Source organism: Schistocerca piceifrons, chromosome 7, assembly GCF_021461385.2.
Source record: "Schistocerca piceifrons isolate TAMUIC-IGC-003096 chromosome 7, iqSchPice1.1, whole genome shotgun sequence".
NCBI lineage: Eukaryota > Metazoa > Arthropoda > Insecta > Orthoptera > Acrididae > Schistocerca > Schistocerca piceifrons.
The window spans coordinates 407,482,613-407,505,614 of NC_060144.1; the positions used below are offsets into that span (position 1 = coordinate 407,482,613).

General features: G+C 38.3%; 2 protein-coding genes across 6 annotated transcripts in view; one reads left to right on the forward strand and one right to left on the reverse strand.

The window, feature by feature from the left end:
- Positions 1-15,829, reverse strand: part of LOC124805244 (putative neutral sphingomyelinase) — a 115,079-nt gene extending 99,250 nt beyond the window's left edge. The window contains exon 1 of the mRNA XM_047265755.1: positions 15,515-15,829. Coding sequence (XP_047121711.1) covers positions 15,515-15,561 — 47 coding nt within the window. The 5' untranslated portion in view covers positions 15,562-15,829. The remainder of the gene's footprint in view (positions 1-15,514) is intronic.
- LOC124805242 (calnexin-like) overlaps positions 15,826-23,002 on the forward strand; it is a 73,364-nt gene continuing 66,187 nt past the window's right edge. Inside the window, exons 1-2 of one of the 5 annotated variants that reach the window (XM_047265752.1) lie at positions 15,826-15,915; positions 20,436-20,578. In XM_047265752.1, coding sequence (XP_047121708.1) covers positions 20,447-20,578 — 132 coding nt within the window. In that variant the 5' untranslated portion in view covers positions 15,826-15,915; positions 20,436-20,446. Of the gene's footprint in view, positions 15,916-15,941; positions 16,273-16,477; positions 16,846-20,435; positions 20,579-23,002 lie in introns of those variants that run through there. The other 4 variants (XM_047265751.1, XM_047265750.1, XM_047265753.1 and 1 more) reach the window with 4 other exon arrangements.

A 23,002-nucleotide genomic window follows, 5' to 3' on the forward strand; every position in this document is an offset into this window, starting at 1 on the left:
CTCCAACATATATTGTGTATAAAGACCATGACAGAAATTAGTGCTGATATGGAGGCATATAGGCAGTGTTTTCCCTCATTCCATTTGCAAGTGGAAATGACCAGTAGTGGTATGGGGTACCCTCTGCCACATGCCATAAGGTGAAATGGGAAGTTTCGATGTAGATGTAAAACAAGTGACTGAGGCAATTTAACACACAAAAAGCATTAACAACTAGTTGTAGGAGAAGTGGATGCCTGATTAAGAGTTACTGGAATAATCCTAAAGGAGTAATTTATCCCTGGTGGAGATACCTCACAAAACTCTCATCCAACCAATTCTACAACACTGATTATCAGTCTGGGCCCATTACCTGATAGGATTAAGAAAGAAGGTGGAGAAGATTCAAAGAATGGCTCCTTGTTTTGTCAGATGTTCATTTAGCTACTCTCAGAGTGTCCAAGAGATGCTTACCCAGTTTCACTGACAGATGTTATAAGAGAGGTAGTGTGCATTATCAAAATTATCAATAATGCATATCCCAAGAGAGCAATTAGTGGTGAAGCTAGAGAAATTCAATATTATATAAGCTTCTAACTAGTCATTCTTCCTGAATTCAGTTCTGAAATGGAATGGAAGAGGAGAACGGAGGGGCAGGGAGGGGGGGGGGGGGGGGGGAGATAGCAGTAATATGTGATGCACTCACACTATGCAGTCAAGTGACACTCATGTTACAAACCTAAGTGCATACACAACACTCTCACATGTACTGGGAGTAGTGTGATTACTTCTGTTACAGTACAGTGCTGCAGGTATGGGTTTTGGAAGAAACTTGTTCCATTAGCAAATAAATTCCGTCATGTACATTACTAACAGTTTAAATGCGACTAGGAAGGTGTGAAGACTAAATAAATACAGAAGAACAGACAGTAAGTTTCCTTTTGATTTAATTACTCATGTTGTTGTATATGTTTGTGTACCAGATTAGCTACCATGGTCTGTCCAAAGAGTTTTACTTTCCCCAACACCTCACTCCAGCCTGAGACAGGCACTGTTCCAGAGCACTGTTTTAAACTGCCAAGAAGTTTCAAAACAGCACACACTCCACTTCAGAGAGAAAAAATTATACTGCAAACAATCCCCTAGACTGCAGCTAAGACATTTCTCTCCGCAACATTCTTTCATTCAGGAGTGATAGTTCAGCAAGAAATGCAGGAGTAAAATTGTGAGAGAGGGTCATGAATCATGCTTGGATAGCTCAGTCAGTAACTGCACTGCCCACAAAAGACAGAGTTCTCGGTTAATGTCCAGGTCCAGCACACAGTTTTAATCTGCCGGGTAGTGTCAAGACACATTTTCTCTGTAAAAATCATGGCTACAAGCTCGTCATTTACATAACTGTTTGGTTAAATATTAATCTACTATAAAGTTTGATAAGTCACCCAACCAAATACAGATACTACCTATTAAGAAATTCATTTGTGGAGTACAATGAATTATTGTTGTGGCCTTCGGTCCAAAGCCTAGTTTGATGTAGCTTGCCATGCTGTTCTATACTGTGCAAGCCTCATCATCTCCGCGTAACTACTGTAACCTACATCCTTCTTAATCTGCTAACTACATTCATGTCTCATCTCCCTCTACACTTTGTACTGCACACACTCCCCCCCCCCTTTTCCCAGTACTAAACTGGTGATCACTTGATGCCTCAGAACATGTCCTACCAACCGATCCCTTCTTCTAATCAAGTTGTGCAAGAAATTCCTCTTCTCCCCAATTCTTTTCTGTACCTCCTCACTAGTAATGTGTTCTACCCAGCTATTCATCAGTGTTCTCCTGTAGTACCACATTTCAAAAGCTTCTATTCTCTTCTTGTCCACACTGTTTATCAACCATGTTTCACTTCCACACCTGGCTACACTCCTTACGAATACTTTCAGGAAAGACTTCCTGAAAGATTAATCTATATTCACTGTTAACAAAACTCTCTTCTTTCGGAAATGCTTTTCTTGCCACTGCCAGTCTACATTTTTTATCCTCTCTCTTCAATCATCATTAGTTATTTTACTGCCCAAATAGCAAAACTCATCTACTACTTCCACTGTCTCAGTTCCTGATCTAATTCCCTCAGCACCACTTGATTTAATTTGACCACATTCCATTATCCTCATTTAGCTTTGTTGATGTTCATCTTATATCCTCCTTTCAATATACTGTCTATTCCATTATTGAACTGCTCTCATAAATCCCTTGCTGTCTCTGACAGAATTACAATGTCATCAGCAAACCTCAAAGTTCTTATTTATGCCACCTAGACTTTAACCCTACTCTTTTTTTTCCCCCTCAATGTACAGGCTGAATAACGTCAGTGATAGGTGACAGCTCCCTTCTCAACCACTGCTTCCCTTTCATGCCCCTCGACTCTTATAAATGCCGTCTGGTTCCTAAACAAGTTGTAAATAGCCTTTCACTTCCTGTATTTCACCTCTATTACCTTCAGAATTTCAAAGACAGTATTCCAGCCAACACTGTCAAAAGCTTTCTCTAAGTCTACAAACACTACAAAAGCAGGTTTACTTTTCCTTTACCTATCTTCTATGAGAAGTTGTAGGGTCAATATTGTCTCTCAAGTTCCTACATTTCTCCAAAATCGAAACTGTTCTTCCCAGAGGTCAGCTTCTACCAGTTTTTCCATTTTTCTGTAAAGAATTCATGTTAGGATTTTGCAACCATAACTTATTAAAATGATAGTTTGGTAATATTCACACCTGTCAGCACCTGTTTTCTTTGGAATTGGAATTATTATATTCTTCTTGAAGTTTAACAGTTTTCACCTTGCACACCAGATGGAAGAGTTCTGTCATGGCTGGTTCTCACAAGGCTACCAATAGTTCTGATGGGATGTTGCCTACTCCCAGGGCCTTGTATCGACTTAGGTCTTGCAGTACTCTCTTCTGTTTCCATAATACTGCCTGCAAGTTCATCTCCCTTGAATAGACCCTCTATATACTTCTTCCGCCTTTCTGCTTTCTTTCTTAGCTTAGTACTTGTTTTCCATCTGAGCTCTTGATGTTCATACAGCTGCTTCTCTTTTCTCCGAAGGTCTCTTTAATTTCCCCTAGTGATATTTGATTCTAAATCCTTGCACTTGTTCAATAGCCATGCCTGCTTAGCTGTTTAGCATTTCCTGTCAATCTCATTTTTTAGTGTTTGAATCCCATTTCGCCAGCTTCATTTACTGTATATGTATATTTTCTCCTTTCATCAATTAAATTCAATACCTCCTGTGTTCTCCAAGGATTTCTACTTGGTCTTGTCTTTTTACCTACTTGATCCTCTGCTGCTTTCACTATTTCATCTCTCAAAGCTATCCATTCTTCTTCTATTGTATTTATTTCCTCTGTTCTTGTGAATCGTTCCCTAATGCTCTTTCTGAAACACTCTACAACCTCTGGTTCTTTCAGTTTATCCAAGTCTCATCTTCTTAAATTCCTACCTTTTTGCACTTTCTTCAAGTTTTAAACCACAGTTCATAACCAATAAATTGTGGTCAAAAACCACGTCTGGATGTGTCTTACAATTTAAAACCTGGTCTCTATATCTCTGTCTTACTATTACATAACCAATCTGAAACCTTTCGGTATCCTAGAAGTGTCCTCCACATGTACAACCTACTTTCATGATTTTTAAATCAGATGTTAGCGATAATTAAACAGTGCTCTGTGCAAAATTCTACCAGGCAGCTTCCTCTTGCATTCCTTTCCCCCAGTCCACATTCACCTAATTTTTTCTTATCTTCCTTTTCCTACTATCAAATTCTGGCCATCCCTCACCCATCTTATCGTACATTTCTTCAATCTCTACATCATATGCGGGCCTGGTTGGCATATAAACTTGTACTACTGTGGTTCGGTGTGGGCTTTGTGTCTACCTTGGCTACAACAGTGTGTTCACAATGCTGTTCAAGTAGCTTACCCGCATTCCTATTTTCTTATTCATTATCAAACCTACTCCTGCATTTTCCATATTTGATTTTGTATTTATAACTCTGTAGTCACTTGACCAGAAGTTCTGTTCCACCTGCTACCGAACTTCAGTAATTCCCACAATATCTATCTGCAACCTATCTATTTGCCCTTAGAAATTAAGGGATCTCAAGTTCCATGCTCCAGTCCATAATAGCCAATTTTGTTCTTCCAATAACAACATCCTTCTGACCAGTCCTCGCCTGGAGATCACAGTGAGGGACTCATTTACCTACAGAATATTTTACCCAAGATGGTGCCATCATCATTTAACCATATAGTAGAGTTGCATGCCCTCGGGAAAAATTACCGCCGTAGTTTAACCTTGCTTTCAGTTGTTCACAGTATCAGCACAGTATGCTCTTTTTGGTTGCTGTTACAAGGCCAGGTCAGTGAATCATCCAGACTGTTGACTCCGGACAACTACTGGAAAGGCTGCTGCCCCTCTTCAGGAACCATACACTTATCAACTAGAAATTATTTCCATTTCTTTTAAAGCTTTCATTATCTACCAGTACCTTTAACTCACAAGGGTTTTGATCAAATTATATGTTTGGCTGCATATTTTGTTCATTTCTATCCAAGAGCAATGTTAAGCTGTGGATAATAAGGCTATTTTCATTCCTGGTGTTAGACACTATCTGATCAAACGTATTCGAACACCTATTAGTGGACATTAATATTGGGCATGTCCACATTTTGCCATTATGATAGTTTAAACTCTGCAACGGGCAACTTTCAATGAGGTGTCCAAATGTCTGTGGAGCACATTCTTCCTCAAGAGCTGAAACGCGAGATGGTAGTCATGGAGGACACTGGTGTTTGGAGCAAATTTGACATTCTGATTCATCCCAATGTTCCATTGTGTTCAGGTCAGGACTCTGGGCAGGCTAGTCCATTTCACGAATGTTATTGTCCCCAAACCATTGCCTCACAGATGCTGTTTTATAACAGGGAGTATTTTCATGCTGTCCTTCCTTCCACCAACAGCTTCTCTAAGCTATCAAGATGGGAGTTAATCTCATAACATATTCTCAACTCCTGTAATCATCCTGACTTAAATCTCAGGTAACCCACTGACCCTGCACCCCCTATCCAACAGCTTCCCCCTCCTCTGTTCTGTCACACCCTCCCAATTCACGTTCCCAGGTCGATTCCAGTGTGTGACACTCCCCACCGGCTCCTACTAGTGTGCTTTTCATGACTAGCCCATATACCTGCCACCCCTCCTCCTGCATTCCTAGGTAGCAAACCGACTGTTTCCCTACAAGCCACTAGCCACCCACCCTCAGTACCTCTCTACCCCCAATGAAAGCAGTCCACCTGCTGAGAAACGGTCGGCACTACTAGTCCAGCCGGCACCATATTGGGGCAGAGGTGTGTGTGTGTGTGTGTGTGTGTGTGTGTGTGTGTGTGTGTGTTACTCTAGCTCTAGGGGTCTCCTTTAATACAAAAATATTTACATTCTACAAGAATTTTCCTACAAAACAAATTATTATTTCTTTCCTTTTGCCAGATAGGTGACACCATGGACCAGAATCACCCCACACTGCAGCAACTGAGCTATATGCCTTGACAGGGCTTTGAGTATGTATCATCATGCCTGGAAATTAGGGTCATTCCATCTCAGACGCTTCCAACCATTTCTGAAGTGGTATTCTACCACCCACCCAATCTTCACAACATCCCGGTCCCTCCCCAAGTCACTCCAATCCCCAACCTCTTGACATAGGGGTTCTATCTCAGACCCAGGTGCAAGACCTGCCAAATACAAGATCCCAGCACATCCTATGCTGAGTTGTCACAGGGTTACCTTATTACATCAGAAGCAGAGCCCCATGTAAAAGCAGCCATGTAATATACCACCTGCATTGAAATCACTGCACAGCATTTTACATGGGCACGTCCAATCTGCTGTCCACCAGAATGAATGACCACTGCCTAATTGTGGCCAAGAACAAAGTTGGCCTGCCAGTGACACAAAAGACTACTGAGGAAAAGAAGCTTAAGTTCAAGGGCTGTTTGACAACTCATATCATATGGATTGTTCCCCTTCCACACCCACTTTTCTGAACTATGCAGATCAGAGATGTCCATGTTACACATCCTTTGCTCCCATAATCCTCCTGGCCTCTACCTCCACCGACCCATAGCCTCTACCCAACAGTTTCACCCTCTGTCTTATCACCCCATAACAATCCACATCATCTTCATCGTGCATCATACCTCAGTGGCTCTGGTACCTGTGTGTCACATGCCTAGCCTGTACACCAGCCACCATCCTATCCTGCATGCCTCCCGCCTCCCTCTGAGCTGCTAGCTATCTGTCCTCAACCCTCCTCCTGCTTAAAGCCTTTTGCTTCCTCTACTGATCCCAACCTACAAAAGCCCCACCATCAGTCCTCTTGCTGAACAGCAACCTTGGCGTTATGTGTCCAGCTAGTACAATGTACACTATGTGATCAAAAGTATCTGGACACCTGGCTAAAAATGACTTACAAGTTCATGGTGCCCTCCATCTGTAATGTTGGAATTCAATATCATGTTGGCCCACCCTTAGCTTTGATGACAGCTTCAACTCTCACAGGCATACGCCCAATCAGGTGCTGGAAGGTTTCTTGGGGAATGGCAGTCCATTCTTCACGGAGTGCTGCACTGAGGAGAAGTATCGGTGTCGGTCAGTGAGGTCTAGCACAAAGTCGGTGTTCTGAAACTTCCTAAACGTGTTCTATAGGATTCACATCAGGACGCTGTGCAAGCCAGTTCATTACAGGGATGTTATTGTCATGTAACCACTCTGCCACAGGCCGTGCCTTTTGAATATGTGCTCAATCGTGTTGAAAGATGCAATCGCCATCCCCGAATTGCTCTTCAACAGTGGGAAGCAAGAAGGTGCTTAAAACATCAATGTAAGCCCATGCTGTGATAGTGCCATACGAAACAACAAGGATGCAAGGCCCCTCCATTAAAAACAAGACCACACCATAACAGCACCACCTCCAAATTTTACTGTTGCACTACACACATTGGCAGGTGATGTTCACTGGGCATTTGCCATACCCACACCCTGCCATTGGATTGCCGCATTGTGTACCATGATTTGTCACTCCAGACAAAGTTTTTCCACTGTTCAATCAACCCATGTTTACACTCCTTACACCAATCGAAGCGTCATTTAGCATTCACCAGCGTGATGTGTGGCTTATGAGCAGCCGCGCGACCAAGAAATCCAAGTTTTCTTACCTCCCGCCTAACTACTACAGTATTTGCAGCGGATCCTGATGCAGTTTGGAATTCCAGTGTGATGGTCTGGATACATGTGCACTATTACACATTATGACCCTCTTCAACTGTAAGCTGTCCCTGTCAGTCAACAGACAAGGTTGGCCTGTACGCCTTTGTGCTGTTCATGCCCCTTCACATTTCCACTTCACTATCCCATTGGAAACAGTGGACCTAGGGATGTTTAGGAGTGTGTAAATTTCGTGTACAGATGTATGATGCAAGTGACACCCAATCACCTGACCATGTTCAAAGTCCATGAGTTCCGCGGAGCACCCCATTCTGCTCTCTCATGATGTATAATGACTACTGAGGACTACTGAGGTCACTAATATGGCGTACCTGGCAGTAGGTGGCAGCACAATGCACCTAATATGAAAAACATATGTTTTTTGGGGGTGTCCAGATACTTTTGATCACATATTGTAGGTGCACAATTGCGTATAAAATTCATTCTGAACCCTAGAAATGGATGCACAGTTTACATCAAAATGATATTTACTTCTTGTATTATAGTTACGAATTTTTCAGTTTATCCTACATTTACTTTCATTATTAGCATGACATATCATTAGGGAGGAAATTTCAGTTAAATTATCACAATATAAGCCTTAAACATAATTTTCATGAAAACTTTGATCCTTATGTAGGGTTAATAATGGAGTTATGTATCACAGTGGTAAGATATTCAACAAAATAGATATTATATTCAACAAACTCCCATTTAACACTAAGCAAATACATGGGAATCACAAGAAGTTCAAAGTAAACTTAAAAACCTGTCTCACTGGTCACCCTTTCCACAAATTATCTGAATATCCAGACTCAGGGACTGAAAAGTTACGTTAGTTACAGGGTAATTTGAGTACTGGTTGTAAAGTGTCATGAGAAGTGGTAATTTAGTGTAAACAAGGCTAACCATTTACTGTTGTAAGTAAATATTTTCTTCGAACATTATAATCAAGTAATCAGTAACAGATACACTGCAGCCGTATGGTATAACTGAGACGGCAACAACATTTTTCTGAGTAGCACATTTTAATTTATTTGATTAAATATAGCTAACATAAACAGCATTAAATAGTAAAGTGGTAGCTTATTGTACAGTACACACATTAAGTTTCTACGATTTTCTTGTCTTTTGTTAATGTATGTGTTGACAGATTCCACATCCCTGAGGGTTCTCCTTCTCAATGGGATCTATGGAATGAATTGAATGAATGAATGGTCAATAAAATAAATGAGGAGTATGAGGGAAACAGTTCCTCATTGTACATCTATACTCTGCAAACCATCGTGAGGTGCATGGCAGAGGGTACATCCGATTGTACAAGTTATTAGGGTTTCTTTCTGTTCCATTCTCATAATGAGCACAGGAAGAAAGATTGTTTGAATGCCTCTGTGCGTAAGTAATTATTCTACTCTTACTCTTACAATCCCTATGTGAAATTTTTTTAATAGACTTTCTCAGGATACTAGACGTTTATCTTCTAGAGTCTTCCATTTCAGTTCCTTCAGTAACTATGTGATATTCTCCCATGGATTAAATAAACCTGTGACCATTCATGCTGCCCTTCTCTGTAAACATTCAATATCCCCTGTTAGCCCTACTTGGCACTGGTTCCACACACTTCAGCAATATTCTAGGGTAGGTTTCATGAGTAAATTGTAAGCAATCTCCTGTGTAGATTGATTGCACTTGCCCAGAATTCTACCAATAAATGAAAGGCTTCCACCTGCTTTACCCACAACTGAGCCTATGTGATCATTACACCAGATAGTTGTACGAGTTGGCCAATTCCAGCAGTGACTCACTGATATTACAGTCATAGGATACTATGTCTCTTCATTTTGTGAAGTGCACAATTTTAAATTCCTAAACATTTAAAGCAAGCTGCCAATCTCTGCACCACTCTGAAATCTCATTACGTCCAACTGAGTATTTATGCAGCTTCTTTCAGATAATACTTCATTATAGATAAATGCACCATCTGCAAAAAGCCTGATGTTACTATTAACATTGTCTGCAAGGTTATTAATACACAATGTGAACAGCAATGATCCCAACACATTTCCCTTGGGTACGCCCAAGTTACTTCTATATCTGACAATGACTCTCCATCAAAGACAACAAGCTGTGTCCTCCCTACCAGAAAGTCCTCAGCCCAGTCACAAATTTCACTTGATACCACATATGATCAAACTTTTGACAATAAGTGCAGATGTGATACTGAGTCAAATGCTTTTCAGAAATCAAGAAATACTGCATCTACCCTATTTCCTTGAGCCAAAGCTTTCAGTGTATTATGTGAGAAAAGTGCAAATTGGGTTTCACATGATCAATATTTTTTGAATCCATGCTGGTTGGCACAGTTTTTAGGAAATAATCTGACTCTTAGCTACAATAAAACACCATATGTTCAGTTGCATGTATGCAATAATTTTAGAAATGACATTATGATCCTTTATAACAGTGGTGTGGTTGATTAGGTGGAAGACATCACATTTTTGCGATTGAAGATAGGCGAAAAACACTGACGTAAGGTTCAAATTATGATATCCTGTAGAAGCTATGTAAAACTACCACTATAATTAGAATTTTTTTCTATACCAGTGAATACGAGTTGGTTAAGCTTGCTTACCAAACATATTTTCATTCCTTGAAAACAAATGGAACCAAGTTTCAGGGCAAATTCATTCAGACAACAATGGTATTTTCAGTACAAGACATACCATTTTTTAAACCATATTTTAGGTATTATTTATTAACCTATATGCTCTTTCCTGACACTGCAGTACACTTAGAATACAGAGGGACATTCAATACTAGTGACTGGCTTGGATAAGTGATATGGGAAATGTGCACCAAATAGTGTAAACAACATGACAAAAATAACATCACATCAGAGATTTTTTTTTTAATGGGGTAAGTTACAATAAGTCATACTTCAGTCCGTCACCACAACCACGTATTCTGCCTTCACATCCATTGGCTTTGCCAACTCACAACCAAACTGCCACTTTCCAGCCTAAGCTAGATTCTTGGGCTAAGCTACTGCTTAGTCTGCCTTCTTAAAAAAACAAAAAACAAAAAAAAAAAAAAAAAAACAATAGTATCTTATCTTATCTTAGACACACACACACACACACACACACACACACACACACACACACACACAAAGAAGAGATTATGTTACAGCAGCTTTTAAGATTACTTCGCTTGTTGAACCAGAAAGCTAATATAAATATTCCTTTTGATCATAGATTTATTGTAATTGACTATGTACATGAGCACACTTGTAATGGAACCAAAAGACATTTTTTTTGCCGATGGGTTACTTGATTGTGTGGGAATTAAGGAACCGAACAATGAGATCATTAGTCCCTCATTTGCAAAAAAAACAGTCCACTGACTGTGATGCTGCTAATCAGAAGTAAAAGCAGTCTAAGTGTGTTACTATGCTGTATGGAAAATAGTAGGACACAGATATCCATAGCTTTGATAATACTAAGAATTAAAAGCATTTTCTGGTACTGTTACAGTATAAGCATACTCAAAATCAGACCAGAGTGCAGATCTGAGGTAGATGAAGGAATATGTCTTCGCCTATGGCATGAATTACTGCTTAGCATCCATTTTCAATAGGTATCCAAAATAATTAATGATGATTTGCAACAAACTATACAATTCCAAGAATAACTCTACTACTAATCTTTAGAAGATTATAAAAGGTGAAATAAACTGGGGTTGTTACTTAAAAGAATGAAATTTATGGTATAATGTTTTTGTTATGATGGTAAAAGATTGCTATTTGATCTAGTCATCTTTCCTTTCGTTCTTCTCAAGCAGATCATTCAAGATATATCCTCAGCTGGGAAATAAAAACACCTCTTGCCAATAAGTTTCCCATATCTTTAATTTGAAACTAATATGTTATACAGTCACATTATTATTATTACTGCTGTTCATGTTCCTCATAGTGTTGCAGACTTCCTGTGTGAGAAATACAGAAAATAAACAAGAAAACCTGGAAATAAGGTCTAAACTTGGAAGGAATAAGTGGAACACACCTTGGGAAGAAAGAAAACAACTCAAAATCAGGTGTTGACTTTTGCTGATGACTTTACTCTTCTAGTCAGAGACTGGAAGGATGTTCAAAGATTGCTGGAGATCTTGCATGAAATCACTGGAAAATGCTTCTCAAAGTCTCATATGAAAATTCAGAATATATGCAACAAAGACACCAAGGGGAAAAATAATTGGTGGTGAAGAAGTTGGGAAGATTAAAAGGGCAGACAAATTCAAATACTTAGGAAAACAGATGCAAAATAAGAGCCACAAAAATAGGCCTTGCTTACAAATTAACATAGAATAGGTACAACAACAGAGTGATAGGTCTATATTACAAGGCCAAAATCATGCACCATAAATCAGTTATAAAACTAGGATTCTATACTTCAGAGTGTCTCAGTTTGAATAAAAAAAAGGCACATGGAAGAACCTGAAAGAGGGAAAGGAGAATCCTCAGACCAAATTTAGAAGGAGAAAAAAGTCTTCAACAACAATATGTCTTAATTAAGACTGATAGTTTTGATCTGTTCCCGGTACTATATAAACACGCATCCTGCATGATGCATAGTAATGAATGGCAACTTTATGTCACCAAGATTCAATTATACTATGGTCATGGGTTTCATAAAGGAGTCCAACTTCAGATATGTGCAACCTGTCAATAAGCATGGGCTGTTAACAAGTATCATTACTGTTTGTGTTTATTAAAAGAATAGTTGACCATGCACTGGATAGATATAAACCCAGAAGAACAGTTCACAACAGGAGAGAACCTCCATGGTACACAGTCGCTGTAAAGAAACTTCTAAAAAAAAAGATATCACTGCATAATATGCATAAAACAAAGCATAGGGCTATAGACAGACAGATGCTGAATGAAACACATTTGGCTGTCATGAGAGCCATGCCTGATGCTTTCAAGGACTACCATAGCAAAATATTGTCAAACGACATTTCACAAAATCCAAAGAAATTCTGGTTGTATGTAAAGGCAGTTAGTAGCACCAAAGTTAGTGCCCAGACAGGAACTGAAATTGAGGGTAGCAAAATAAAAGCTGAAATGCTTAACTCCATGTTCAAATGTTCGTTTACAAAGGAAAAACTAGAAGAATTTCCCCAATTTAATCCTTGTACCACTGAAAAGATGAATGAAATAAATATTAGTGGCAGTGGTGTTGAGAAACAGCTAAAATCATTAAAATTGAACAAAGCTCCAAACCCTGATGGAAACTCTCACATTCTATACTTAATTTGTGGCCAAGTTAGCCCCTCTTCCAACTACCATCTATTGTACATCCCTGGAACAAAAAACTGAACCCAGTTGTTGGAAAAAAGAGCACAAGTCACACCTGTCTACAAGTTTAGTAGAAGTGATCCAAAAAAAACTACTATCCAACACCCTTGACATCAATTTGTTATGGGGTCTTAGAACACATTCTGAGCTCAAACATAAAGAGGTATCTTGAACAGAATGACCTCCTCAGTGCCACCCACCATGGATTTCGAAAATATTGATTACGTGTGGTCGAACTTTTTCACATGACATACTGAAAGCTTTGGAGCAAGGCAACCAGGAACATGCAGTGTTTCCTGACTTCTCGAAAGCATTTGATGCCATACCACACCTACGCTTTAGCCAAAAGTGCTATTATATGGACTATCAAGTGAAATTTGTGACTAGAATGAGGACTTTTTGGTAGGGAGGACACAGCATGATATCTGGGATGGAGAGTTATCGTCAGATGTTGAAGTAACTTTCGTTGTGCCCCAGGGAAGTGTGTTGCTGTTCATGTTGTGTATTAATGACCTTGCATGCAAAGTTAATAGTAAAATCAGGCTTTTTGCAGATGATGCCGTTATCTACAATGGAGTACACTCTAAAAGGTGCTGTATAAATATTCAGTCAGATCTTGATAAGATTTCAACATGGTGCAGAGACTGACAGCTTGGTATAAATGTTCAGAAATGTAAAATTTTACACTTCATTAAATGAAAAATTTTAGTATCCTATGACTATAATATCAATGAGTCACTGTTGGAATCAGTCAATTCATTCAAATACCTGGATGTAGCACATTATAGGGATACGAAATGGAATGATTACATAGGCTCAGTCGTTGGTAAAGCAGGTGGTAGACTTCAGTTTATTCGTAGAATACTGGGGAAGTTAGTCTACAAAAGAGACTGCTTACAAGTCACTCTTGCGACCAGTTCTACAATACTGCTCAAGTGGTGGGACCGGTACAAGTCAACTGATCAATGGATACAACCAGTCAGCTTTGACTAATGACGTCATAGTTTATTCTTAGATATTAATGCCTTTATTTTCGAGTAATAGATAGTACATCGCTTATATTCCGTTGTGAGGCATCATCATTGTAAATTGAAATAAATGCATGTGTTTTTAAAAGACATGGCTAAACATTGATACGATTTTTGTTGTTTGTATTAATGTAAATCATTTGTTCATTCCAATTCATTTGGCACCTATTTTCATTCTTAGCAAGTTTGAGATATTCTGAAGAACTGGTTTTCATTCTGGACAGTTCTGTAGGTACGGGTTTATCTGTCTTCACTGCAGTACGGGATATAAATTTAACACTTGTCGCTTTTTTCACCTTTATTGGTAATAGTATTACTACGATATTTTTCAGTTGACACTAGTATTATAAATGGCAAAATGAGTACATACGAAAAATTTGTATCCCATACTTCAGCTGATCTATTAGGTCAACTGAAGAAAAGGATACTAGTGCTAGTAAAGAAGAAAAAAGTGACATATGTAACATTGGAATGTTTCGCCTCATTTGATCTACGAAAATAGTATCCTGTTCTTCAGTTGACCTATATACGTATGTCTCTATTTTTTGCCTTCGCTAGAGAAGGCAAAAAGACCAACATACATAATATTTGTATCTCGTACTTCAGGTGAATTATACAGGTCAACTGAAGAATAGGGTGTTAGCAAAGGCAAAAGGCTCCAAATATTTAAAATTTGCATCCCATACTTAAGTGGACATATACAGGCCAACTTAAGAATAGGATACTACTGCTAGAGAAGATGGAAAAACCAATATACGTAACATTGACATCATCTACCGTATCCTTTTCTTCAGTTGAGCTGTATAATTCAACTGAAGAGCAGGATGCTAGTGCTACCGAAGCTGGAAAAAAGCGACATGCGAAAAACTTGTATCCTGTTCTTCAGCTGACCTACATAGTTTAACTGAAGTACAGGATACAAGTTTTTCACCTTCGCTAGCACTAGTATCCTATTCTTCAGATGCTTCTCACCATACAATGGAAATGCTGAGTCACACAAAGGCACAACACAAAAACTGTCAAAGTCAGCTTTCGACCAACAAGGCCTTTGTCAAAAATAGACAACACACACAAAACACACGATCACAGTCTCTGGCAGCTTGAGCCCAGCTCTGCATCTCCACTATATTGTGACGGGGGATATTGAACATATACAGGGAAGGGAAGCAAGAATGGTCACAGGTTTGTTTAATCCGTGGCAGAGTGACTCAGGGATACTGAAGGAACTGGCAGACTCCTGAAGACAGACGTAAATTATCCTAAGAAAGTCCTTTGTAAAGTTTCAAGAACTGGCTTTAAATTATATACTACAAACTCCTACGTATCACTCACGCAGGAATCGTGAGGATAAGATTAGAATAATGGCTGAACGCACAGATGCGTTCAAACAATCATTCTTTCCGCGCTACATACGTGAATGGAACCAGAAGAAACCCTAATAACTGGTACCATGGGTCGTACCCTCTGTCATGTACCTCAGGTGGATTGCAGAGAGTAGATGTAGACAGCACAAATAAACGGCCAAGTGTGTTGAATGCGCACACGACAAAACCTTTATTACAGCAATGTGTTTCACACTCCGCTAAACGTAAAGTGAAATTCTTAAGATGTGCTGTAGACATCAGTTCTGTTCCCACTGCTCGTTTATTGATACTAACATTTTTTTAGATTCTTGAATAATAATACTACTAATATTGAAAAATTTGCGGTCTGTAATGTAGTTGACACTGAATGACATTAACGCTGAAGTTATGTCTGAAGGTTCTCCACCTACGTTTCGATCCTTGTCATAACCTATACTTATGTAGCTATCAGTGTTATGTAAGTTACATACCAGCAATTCATAGTAAATACTTTTAGCAATCTTGTTTCTCCTTGCATAACGAATGTTTTCCGAATTCAGTTACAGCAAATATAGGCCACGCTTGCGTCCTTTAACTGATACATGGAACACAAGTCTAAAAAAGTATCCTGCTGTACGTGTGCCGACGTACTTCGCCACTACTTCGCTATTAGCAGAATGTTTCAATGTTTATCACGTTACATAATACGTAACACCCAATTATTGATTAGTATACTTAAACTTATTTACGTCACTATATTCATCTGTCGCTACTATCAAAACAATATGATCCTTCCCTATTATTGTCATTCTATTACATTATTGTCTCTGGAGTAGAGCCGTCGTATAGATCGCAGGAGATGTTGATTTGTTTATCAGGTGTCGGCTGATTTGTAAGTTGTGGAATAGTGTAATATAATTGCAGTTAATGTAATTAAATGTCATAGGAACAAGTTCTTTTATATAATTATTTATAAAAAAGAAACCACATAAGTCTCGAAGGAAGGAACCTTACATTACGTGGCAGTGTAGCAGTTAAACAACTGTTTGTTGCTGATTGGCTTGGTTCACACCGGTCTTGTGTGGCGTGTAGGGTGCTATAAGCAGGAAATGGTAATAGTTGTTTACGTGATTCCAATTTAGCCACCGCGACATAAACGGATGTTAAATTTGAGACACAGTTTGGATGCATTTGCAGAGATATATGCTCATAATCTTGGCGTGAGGAAGATTATACGGTTAAACGTTAGGTAATGGGATTAAAACTATCACATGATTGAGTGTGTGTGTGTGTTTGTGGACAAAATATAGTTTTACAAAATACATATATCATTTCTTAAGAATTACCCACATTTAACCAAACAATAAATTTTAGCTTTAGTTTTGTTAGAGGATATTTTTTCTGTTTGCAGTAAATCAAAGTTATTACGTAAGGAATGCTGTTGACTGGTTTCGACGGAAAATTCACATGCGTGTGTACTTCTTCAAAAGTGAGCTTGCTTACACCTTGTTATGTTCGTGAATCACTTGTCTGACAACAAAGACATCGAACATGCTCGTTGCCGAGAGTCTGTAAAGCGCAAGTTGAAGTCCGTGTAATCGTCATAGCTCTTGTCTTCTTACCGAATCGGATATACTAAAAATTTCTTTCTTGTTTCCGTCGATGGCGTACCCATAGGTTAGCTAGTTGCAGTCCTGTAAATATTAGCCAATTCTTGCCACATCATTGCAGATATAGGCGTAAATGCGTGGTCAAAACCTGACCAAACGTGCAGTAGGGCAATCACACACTGCAGTTTTCCTCAGTTGGTTGGCAGGCACTGGTAAGAATGTTTCTCAGTACAACACAGTTTGAGTTAAATGTTAGTCTTCTCTAAACAGTGTAGCTCATTTAGCCAGACCTTAATAAGAATTGTTCTACAAAGATTTGTAACTTTCATCAGTGATTCACAAATGAAACTTTTTGGCACTTTACAAAAGCAAAAAAAAAAAAAAAAAAAAAAAAATGTATTCGAGTGCTACAATACGAGTTAGTTACAATTGGAATCAGTGAGCTTGTACAAAGGCCTACATGTAACAATTTGCAGTGTTGTAAAATGGAATTACCATCTAGGCTCAATCACATGTGAAACAGTTGGGAGACTTCAGTTCATTGGTAAGATACTGGTGAAATTTTTACACAGGAGAGTGCTTAGAAAACATTTGGACGTCCTATCCATAATATTGTTTTAAGTGTTTGGGGACCCATTCCAGATGGATGCAGTAGTTGATACTTAAAATAAATGAAGTAGTGACAGAAGGCCCCTGAATGATTACAGATCTGTTTTAATCACAGTAGTGTGTCACTGCAATGCTGAAAAAATTCAGTTGGTAGGTGCTAGAAAATGCCATCTATTTTATGAAAATGTACGTACTTACAATGTTTCGAGGAACAATATTGAGATATCAAGAAACATATGATAACCTTCCCCCCCCACCCCACCCCCCTTTATGTACCACTTCCATAGCAGACAAGATTTCGCTGATTGCATCTTGTGTAGACATTTTTAAGCACTAGCTCTTCCCACACTCCATATTGCTACACAAAGGGGAGTACTCCGTCCTTTGTAGTCTGCAGTAGTGTAGATGTACTTGGAAAAACAGTGAGTACATTGCTGATACCATCTTATTTATGCAGTTATAATGTTCTTCCATCTTCTGGACAGCAAATATTTTGTGTAATTGAGGATTTCACAACATACAAAATTTTCATCCATGTATGGTACCCACCGATATAAACAAGTTGAAGTTCAAACATTATTCCATTTAAAATGTTCACTATTGAAACTCTTCATTGCTACAGATTCCTCAATATCGCAATTCCTTTAACTGCACCTTATCACTAATGACACATAAGAAACATACCAGCAGCATGCAGTCTGGTAAGTGTTTACAAAAAAAGTTTTATTGAAACATTCAGAATGTTTGAACACACAGTGTTGAAATACTATGCACAGATGTATATAACATATATAGGCCTTTGTTTCTACTACATTTTAGAAATGTTGACAAGTGAGATAGTTTGTTGCAGTTCTCAAGGCTGAATTTTACTGTTCCATGGAACTAAATTTGGTAGGTTGTTAGTGCTTGTATTATATATGGTAAATGAAAACCCTGATCAGTTTTTAGCCAAAGATTTCATCTGTATTCTTGATATACTATTGTATGTGCTGTACAGATAACACTAGTCTAATGACCATGGCTTACACTGAATACATTTATTAGTGTCAATATTTTTACATTAAGTACAGTAGGGCATAAGCTCTTAAAGCCATACAGAAGTAAACAAATGTTGAAAATATTTATCACAAATTAATTGTTTGGTCTACTGTGTTAGTTGTGATTGGACAGAACTGGTATCTTTAGTGCAAGACTTTATTGGGTGAGGATGGGGAAGGAAATTGATAATTTTCTTTACAAAAGTGACATCACCATCATTCACATTAAATGGAGTAGGAAAACACAAAAACCCTAACACAGGCTGGTTAGACAGTGATTTGCCTTCTAATTCTAAATGAGAGTGCAGTGTCATAATCACTCAGTAATTTGTGTTTAAAGTCACTGGTCCGCTGTGCGTGGTCTATTAGATTAACACATCCATCCATTTCAATATGGTAGGCTATTCAAAACTTATTTTTTATTGCTTTGTGTAATTATTACTCATTTTGTGTAAAATAAGTAAAATTCAGATTTCGAAAATTTTCATTGTGATTTGAAAGATACGTAATTACAATTGTAGTTTACTTGTGGGAAAACTTTTGGGTTGTGCAGTTTTGAAGAGTCCTTGTACCATTCAATTCTTTTGTCCAGTAAAACAGCTGTAGGGGCTACAGTTTTCCATTGAGCGAAATGGCTCTGTGACTAGACACTGGACTTGGGAGGAGCAGTGCTCAAATTCTTGTTCGGTCATCCAGAATTAGATTTTTCTATAATTTTTGTCTTAATCACTGGAACAGATGCCTGACTGGTTCCTATGAAAGGGACATTGCTGATAGCTTTCCCATACTAGATTGTGCACTGTCAGTAATGACACCAGTGTTGTCAGAACATTAGATCCTAATGTTCCACAAATGTTGTTCTTCTTCAATGACTTGTTTCTCATCTTAGTATAACAACTGCTCTTCTGAAGCATGCTGATTTGGCAATTCAGTTTTATCCTAACTTTTATTTGCTATGTGAGAGATGCACGTCATCCATCTGTAGCACTTTCAAAATGGAAAAAATATCTTACATACTCTATACTAATTAGATTTTAATAACTGCCAGCCCTGGTTTGTCAGTGACTTAATCTAGCAGATTTAAGCTCACGTGGCAGAATGTAGTTGAAGGTTTTGTGAGATATGTATCAGTATAGGCTGGAGCTCTATACACTGATATTTTCATTTCTGTGGAAATCTTAACATTTATCCTTGGACTGAGATCCGTACTGCTAAAGTGTCCAAAAACCCTGTCAACCTCACACCCTTCCCTCCATTCTTTCCTCCAATCTCCCTTAAGTGTACTTCTGTCAACATACTCTTTCTACCCACCATTGGTGTCATCCTCTTCTTGTCAGTTAACCCATTGACTTACCATTGTTTTCCCCCATAGTTGACCCTATATTTTCTATGTAAATTTACAAAAACCAGCATAGTTTATCATACACGCTTTTCTCAAAATTATGTAATTCTTTTGATAGGAATTCTGTGTACGTCTATCCTTACTATTTACTGAAGTGATGAACGAAGCTAATACTGTTTTAAAGTTTTTGTTGATGTGGTATACCTGAAAAAATATGGGCATATGCAACACCACTAGACATTTCTCACTCTCACACTGTGTATGAATTTTCTTGTTTCTTGCTGTGCACACTACACTATTTCTGGTATGTGTTTTCTTGATAGGATTGGGAGGGATAAACCTAACAAAACTGAAAACAATTGTTTATAACTCGCAAAAATTTGAAAGACATTGAGAGTGCATGTATCACTAAACAGGCTGCTTTCTCAGCTTTCCTGAGGTATATAATATGTCATGCCATCTATTAACAGAGAAGAAACACTACTAAGACCGTTTCATAGCAGGCGATGTAATAACAGACTTGAAACCTGTGGCCAGTTGTGAGCAGGCTGTATAAGCCAGTGGGTTAATAAGACAATCACCAATAAGGCGTTAATAATATTTCTGTAATATTCACTCACATTTTCACTGTTTTTTATATTTGACTTATACGTACAGTATTCATTGATTGTGACTGAAATGATAATTTTTCTGCTGTAGTTTTCATAGTAAAATTTTTGACAAGTAGGCCTCCATTTCTTATGTGCAAGTTGCTTATGGTAATTTTTATATTTTAGTAAGTTTATTATTACTTACGTTAGTCATTTGTTTTCAGATAAGTAAACCATGAGGCTTAAACTGTATCACTCTTCTTACATCTACATTTGCGCACTTGTTTTTGTGTGCCTGTGGACACAGTGCAGATTTGAAGACATAGATGATGACGATGCTGTGGTGACCACAGAAGAAATAGTACCGGTAAGTCAGTGGTTTTTTCATATAAACTTAAAATAGTTTATATTAAATTATATTAGTCGTATTCTACAAATGGCAGGAGATTGGTCTTTGGAATATGGGAAAAGTTAAAGGTGTACATTTAAGTGCAGCCATAATCTGTGGATCTGATGATGAGTTTATGTGAAAATATGGTTGAGTGCAAATAAAGTTCTTTAATTCAACCCGGAACTCTACCACATATTATAAGTGATATTTAACATTTGGTGATTGTTGGATACATGTATACCCATGTGTCTGACTCATTCCTGTAATTAGCTAACCCCTTGAAGTCTTTTTAGATGTTGCTTTTTCTGGAATTGACACTGGATATAGTTCTTATATCATGCTTCTATATTCTGAAAATACTGTGTCTGCAAGTTAATTCCCCTCATAAATATCAAAGACAATCCTTTGTCTGGCTGCAATCTTGCTTATACAACAGGAAAACAGAGTTGTCTTCATGGAGGTAGGTGTAATAATAAACTCAGATGGGGGAAATGTAAAATGCAGCATCTCCCAGGGCACGATCCTTTCACCACTGATTTTCTTGCTCTACATAAATGATCAACCAATTACAATGAAGAATAGAGTGAAAATAGTGATATTTGCTGATACAAATATTCTGGTCAAAACACTCAACTCCACAATGCAGGATACTGTTCAGTCAATCACTAACCAAGTATTCAAATGGTTCACAGCAAATAGCCTAACCCATATCTTGAAAACTAGTTTCAGATAGGGAAGCTAAGATGATGGAACAATTGATTTGTGTACCCAGTGACAACAGTGATTTGGTTTCAGTCATGGGAGAAACAAATATTGCATTGTAACATAGTAACAGGTAAATGTGCTTTCTCCCATGACTGAAACCAAATCACTGTTGTCACTGTGTACACAAATCAATTGTTCCATCATCTTAGCTTCCCTATTCATTGACAAAAAGAAGGGACCGATTAGTAGGACATGTTCTGAGGCATCAAGGGATCACAAATTTTGCATTGGAGGGTAAAAATCATAGAGGGAGACCAAGAGATGAATACACTAAGCAGATTCAGAAGGATATGGGTTGCAGTGTGTAGTGGGAGATGATGAAGCTTGCACAGGATAGGGTAGCATGGAGAGCTGCATCAAACCAGTCTCAGGACTGAAGACGACAACAACAACAACAACAACAATAGGTACATGGATAGGTTAAAGTTAGATCTAGTGGGAATTAGTGAAGTTTGGTGGCAGAAGAACCAGTTATAAATACAAAATCAAATAATGGTAATGCAGGCGTAGGTTTAATAATGAATAAAAAAAATAGGGACGAGGATAAGCTACTATGAATAGCATGGTGAACGCATTATTGTAGCCAAGATAGACACGAAGCCCATGCATACCACAGTAGTACAAGTTTGTATGCCAACTGCAGTGGAACTCTGCTTTTACACTTTTCACGGGACTTCAAAAAATTGGTGTAAAATGCAGGAAAATGTAGAATGTGGGAGATAATGTTTTAAACTGTAAAAGTTACATATTGCACTTTATGTATGAAATATGTATATATCAGGCATCGAAAGAGTTGTCAGGGACATGTTTATTATCTAATGAAGGTTTGTTATCTAATAAAAACTGCTGATGTAACTGGAGATGATAACTGTATGGGATATAGGAATGTTTGACTCAATTTCTTATGTCATAATCAATCTTGAAAGCCTGCAGCTATCATTCATTATTTAAATAATGAATTACTGCAGTAGTTACTTATTTTTTATTCTTAACATGACACGTTTCGAGAATTTTTTCTCTTTGTCAAGTACAAAAATGTAAATAAGTATTTTGTGTGGTGTTTGAATATGTGGTGTTCTGCGTGTCTTGCACTGTAGTCATTTTTTTTTTGTTGAGGTTATCAGGTACTGTGCCTCGCAAACTATCACTCACAAAAAATACATACGTAAATACTGCACTTGACAACGAGAATAAGTTTTCGAAACACGTTTTGCTCAACGTGAATGAAATGTGTAACTGGTGCAGTGTTTAAACTTAAAACATTTGAGCAATGCAAAGCGAATGATGGTATGGGAACGTGATGTGTGTAGAGGTATACTGAACAAACTGCCCCACAAATAACTGCACATAAATATATATTTCCACAGTAGTGGTACATATGTACATAGCAAGAGCCATAAATGCAGACTCCTAGAATTACATGGCAGTTCGAATGAACCAATCTCAGTCAAAGATCATGTTGTTCATGGTTGATATGGACGCCCCCCCCCCCCCCCCCCCCCCCCCTCACTGGCAAGACTGGGACCTCCACCTCTACGGGGGCAAGGTGCAGAGGCGGAGCGATAGTAGGTAGGTCCATGTCGGAAGCCAGTGAGGGCGGACGATGCAGTGGCTGGCCTGTGAGCAGGCGGGCGG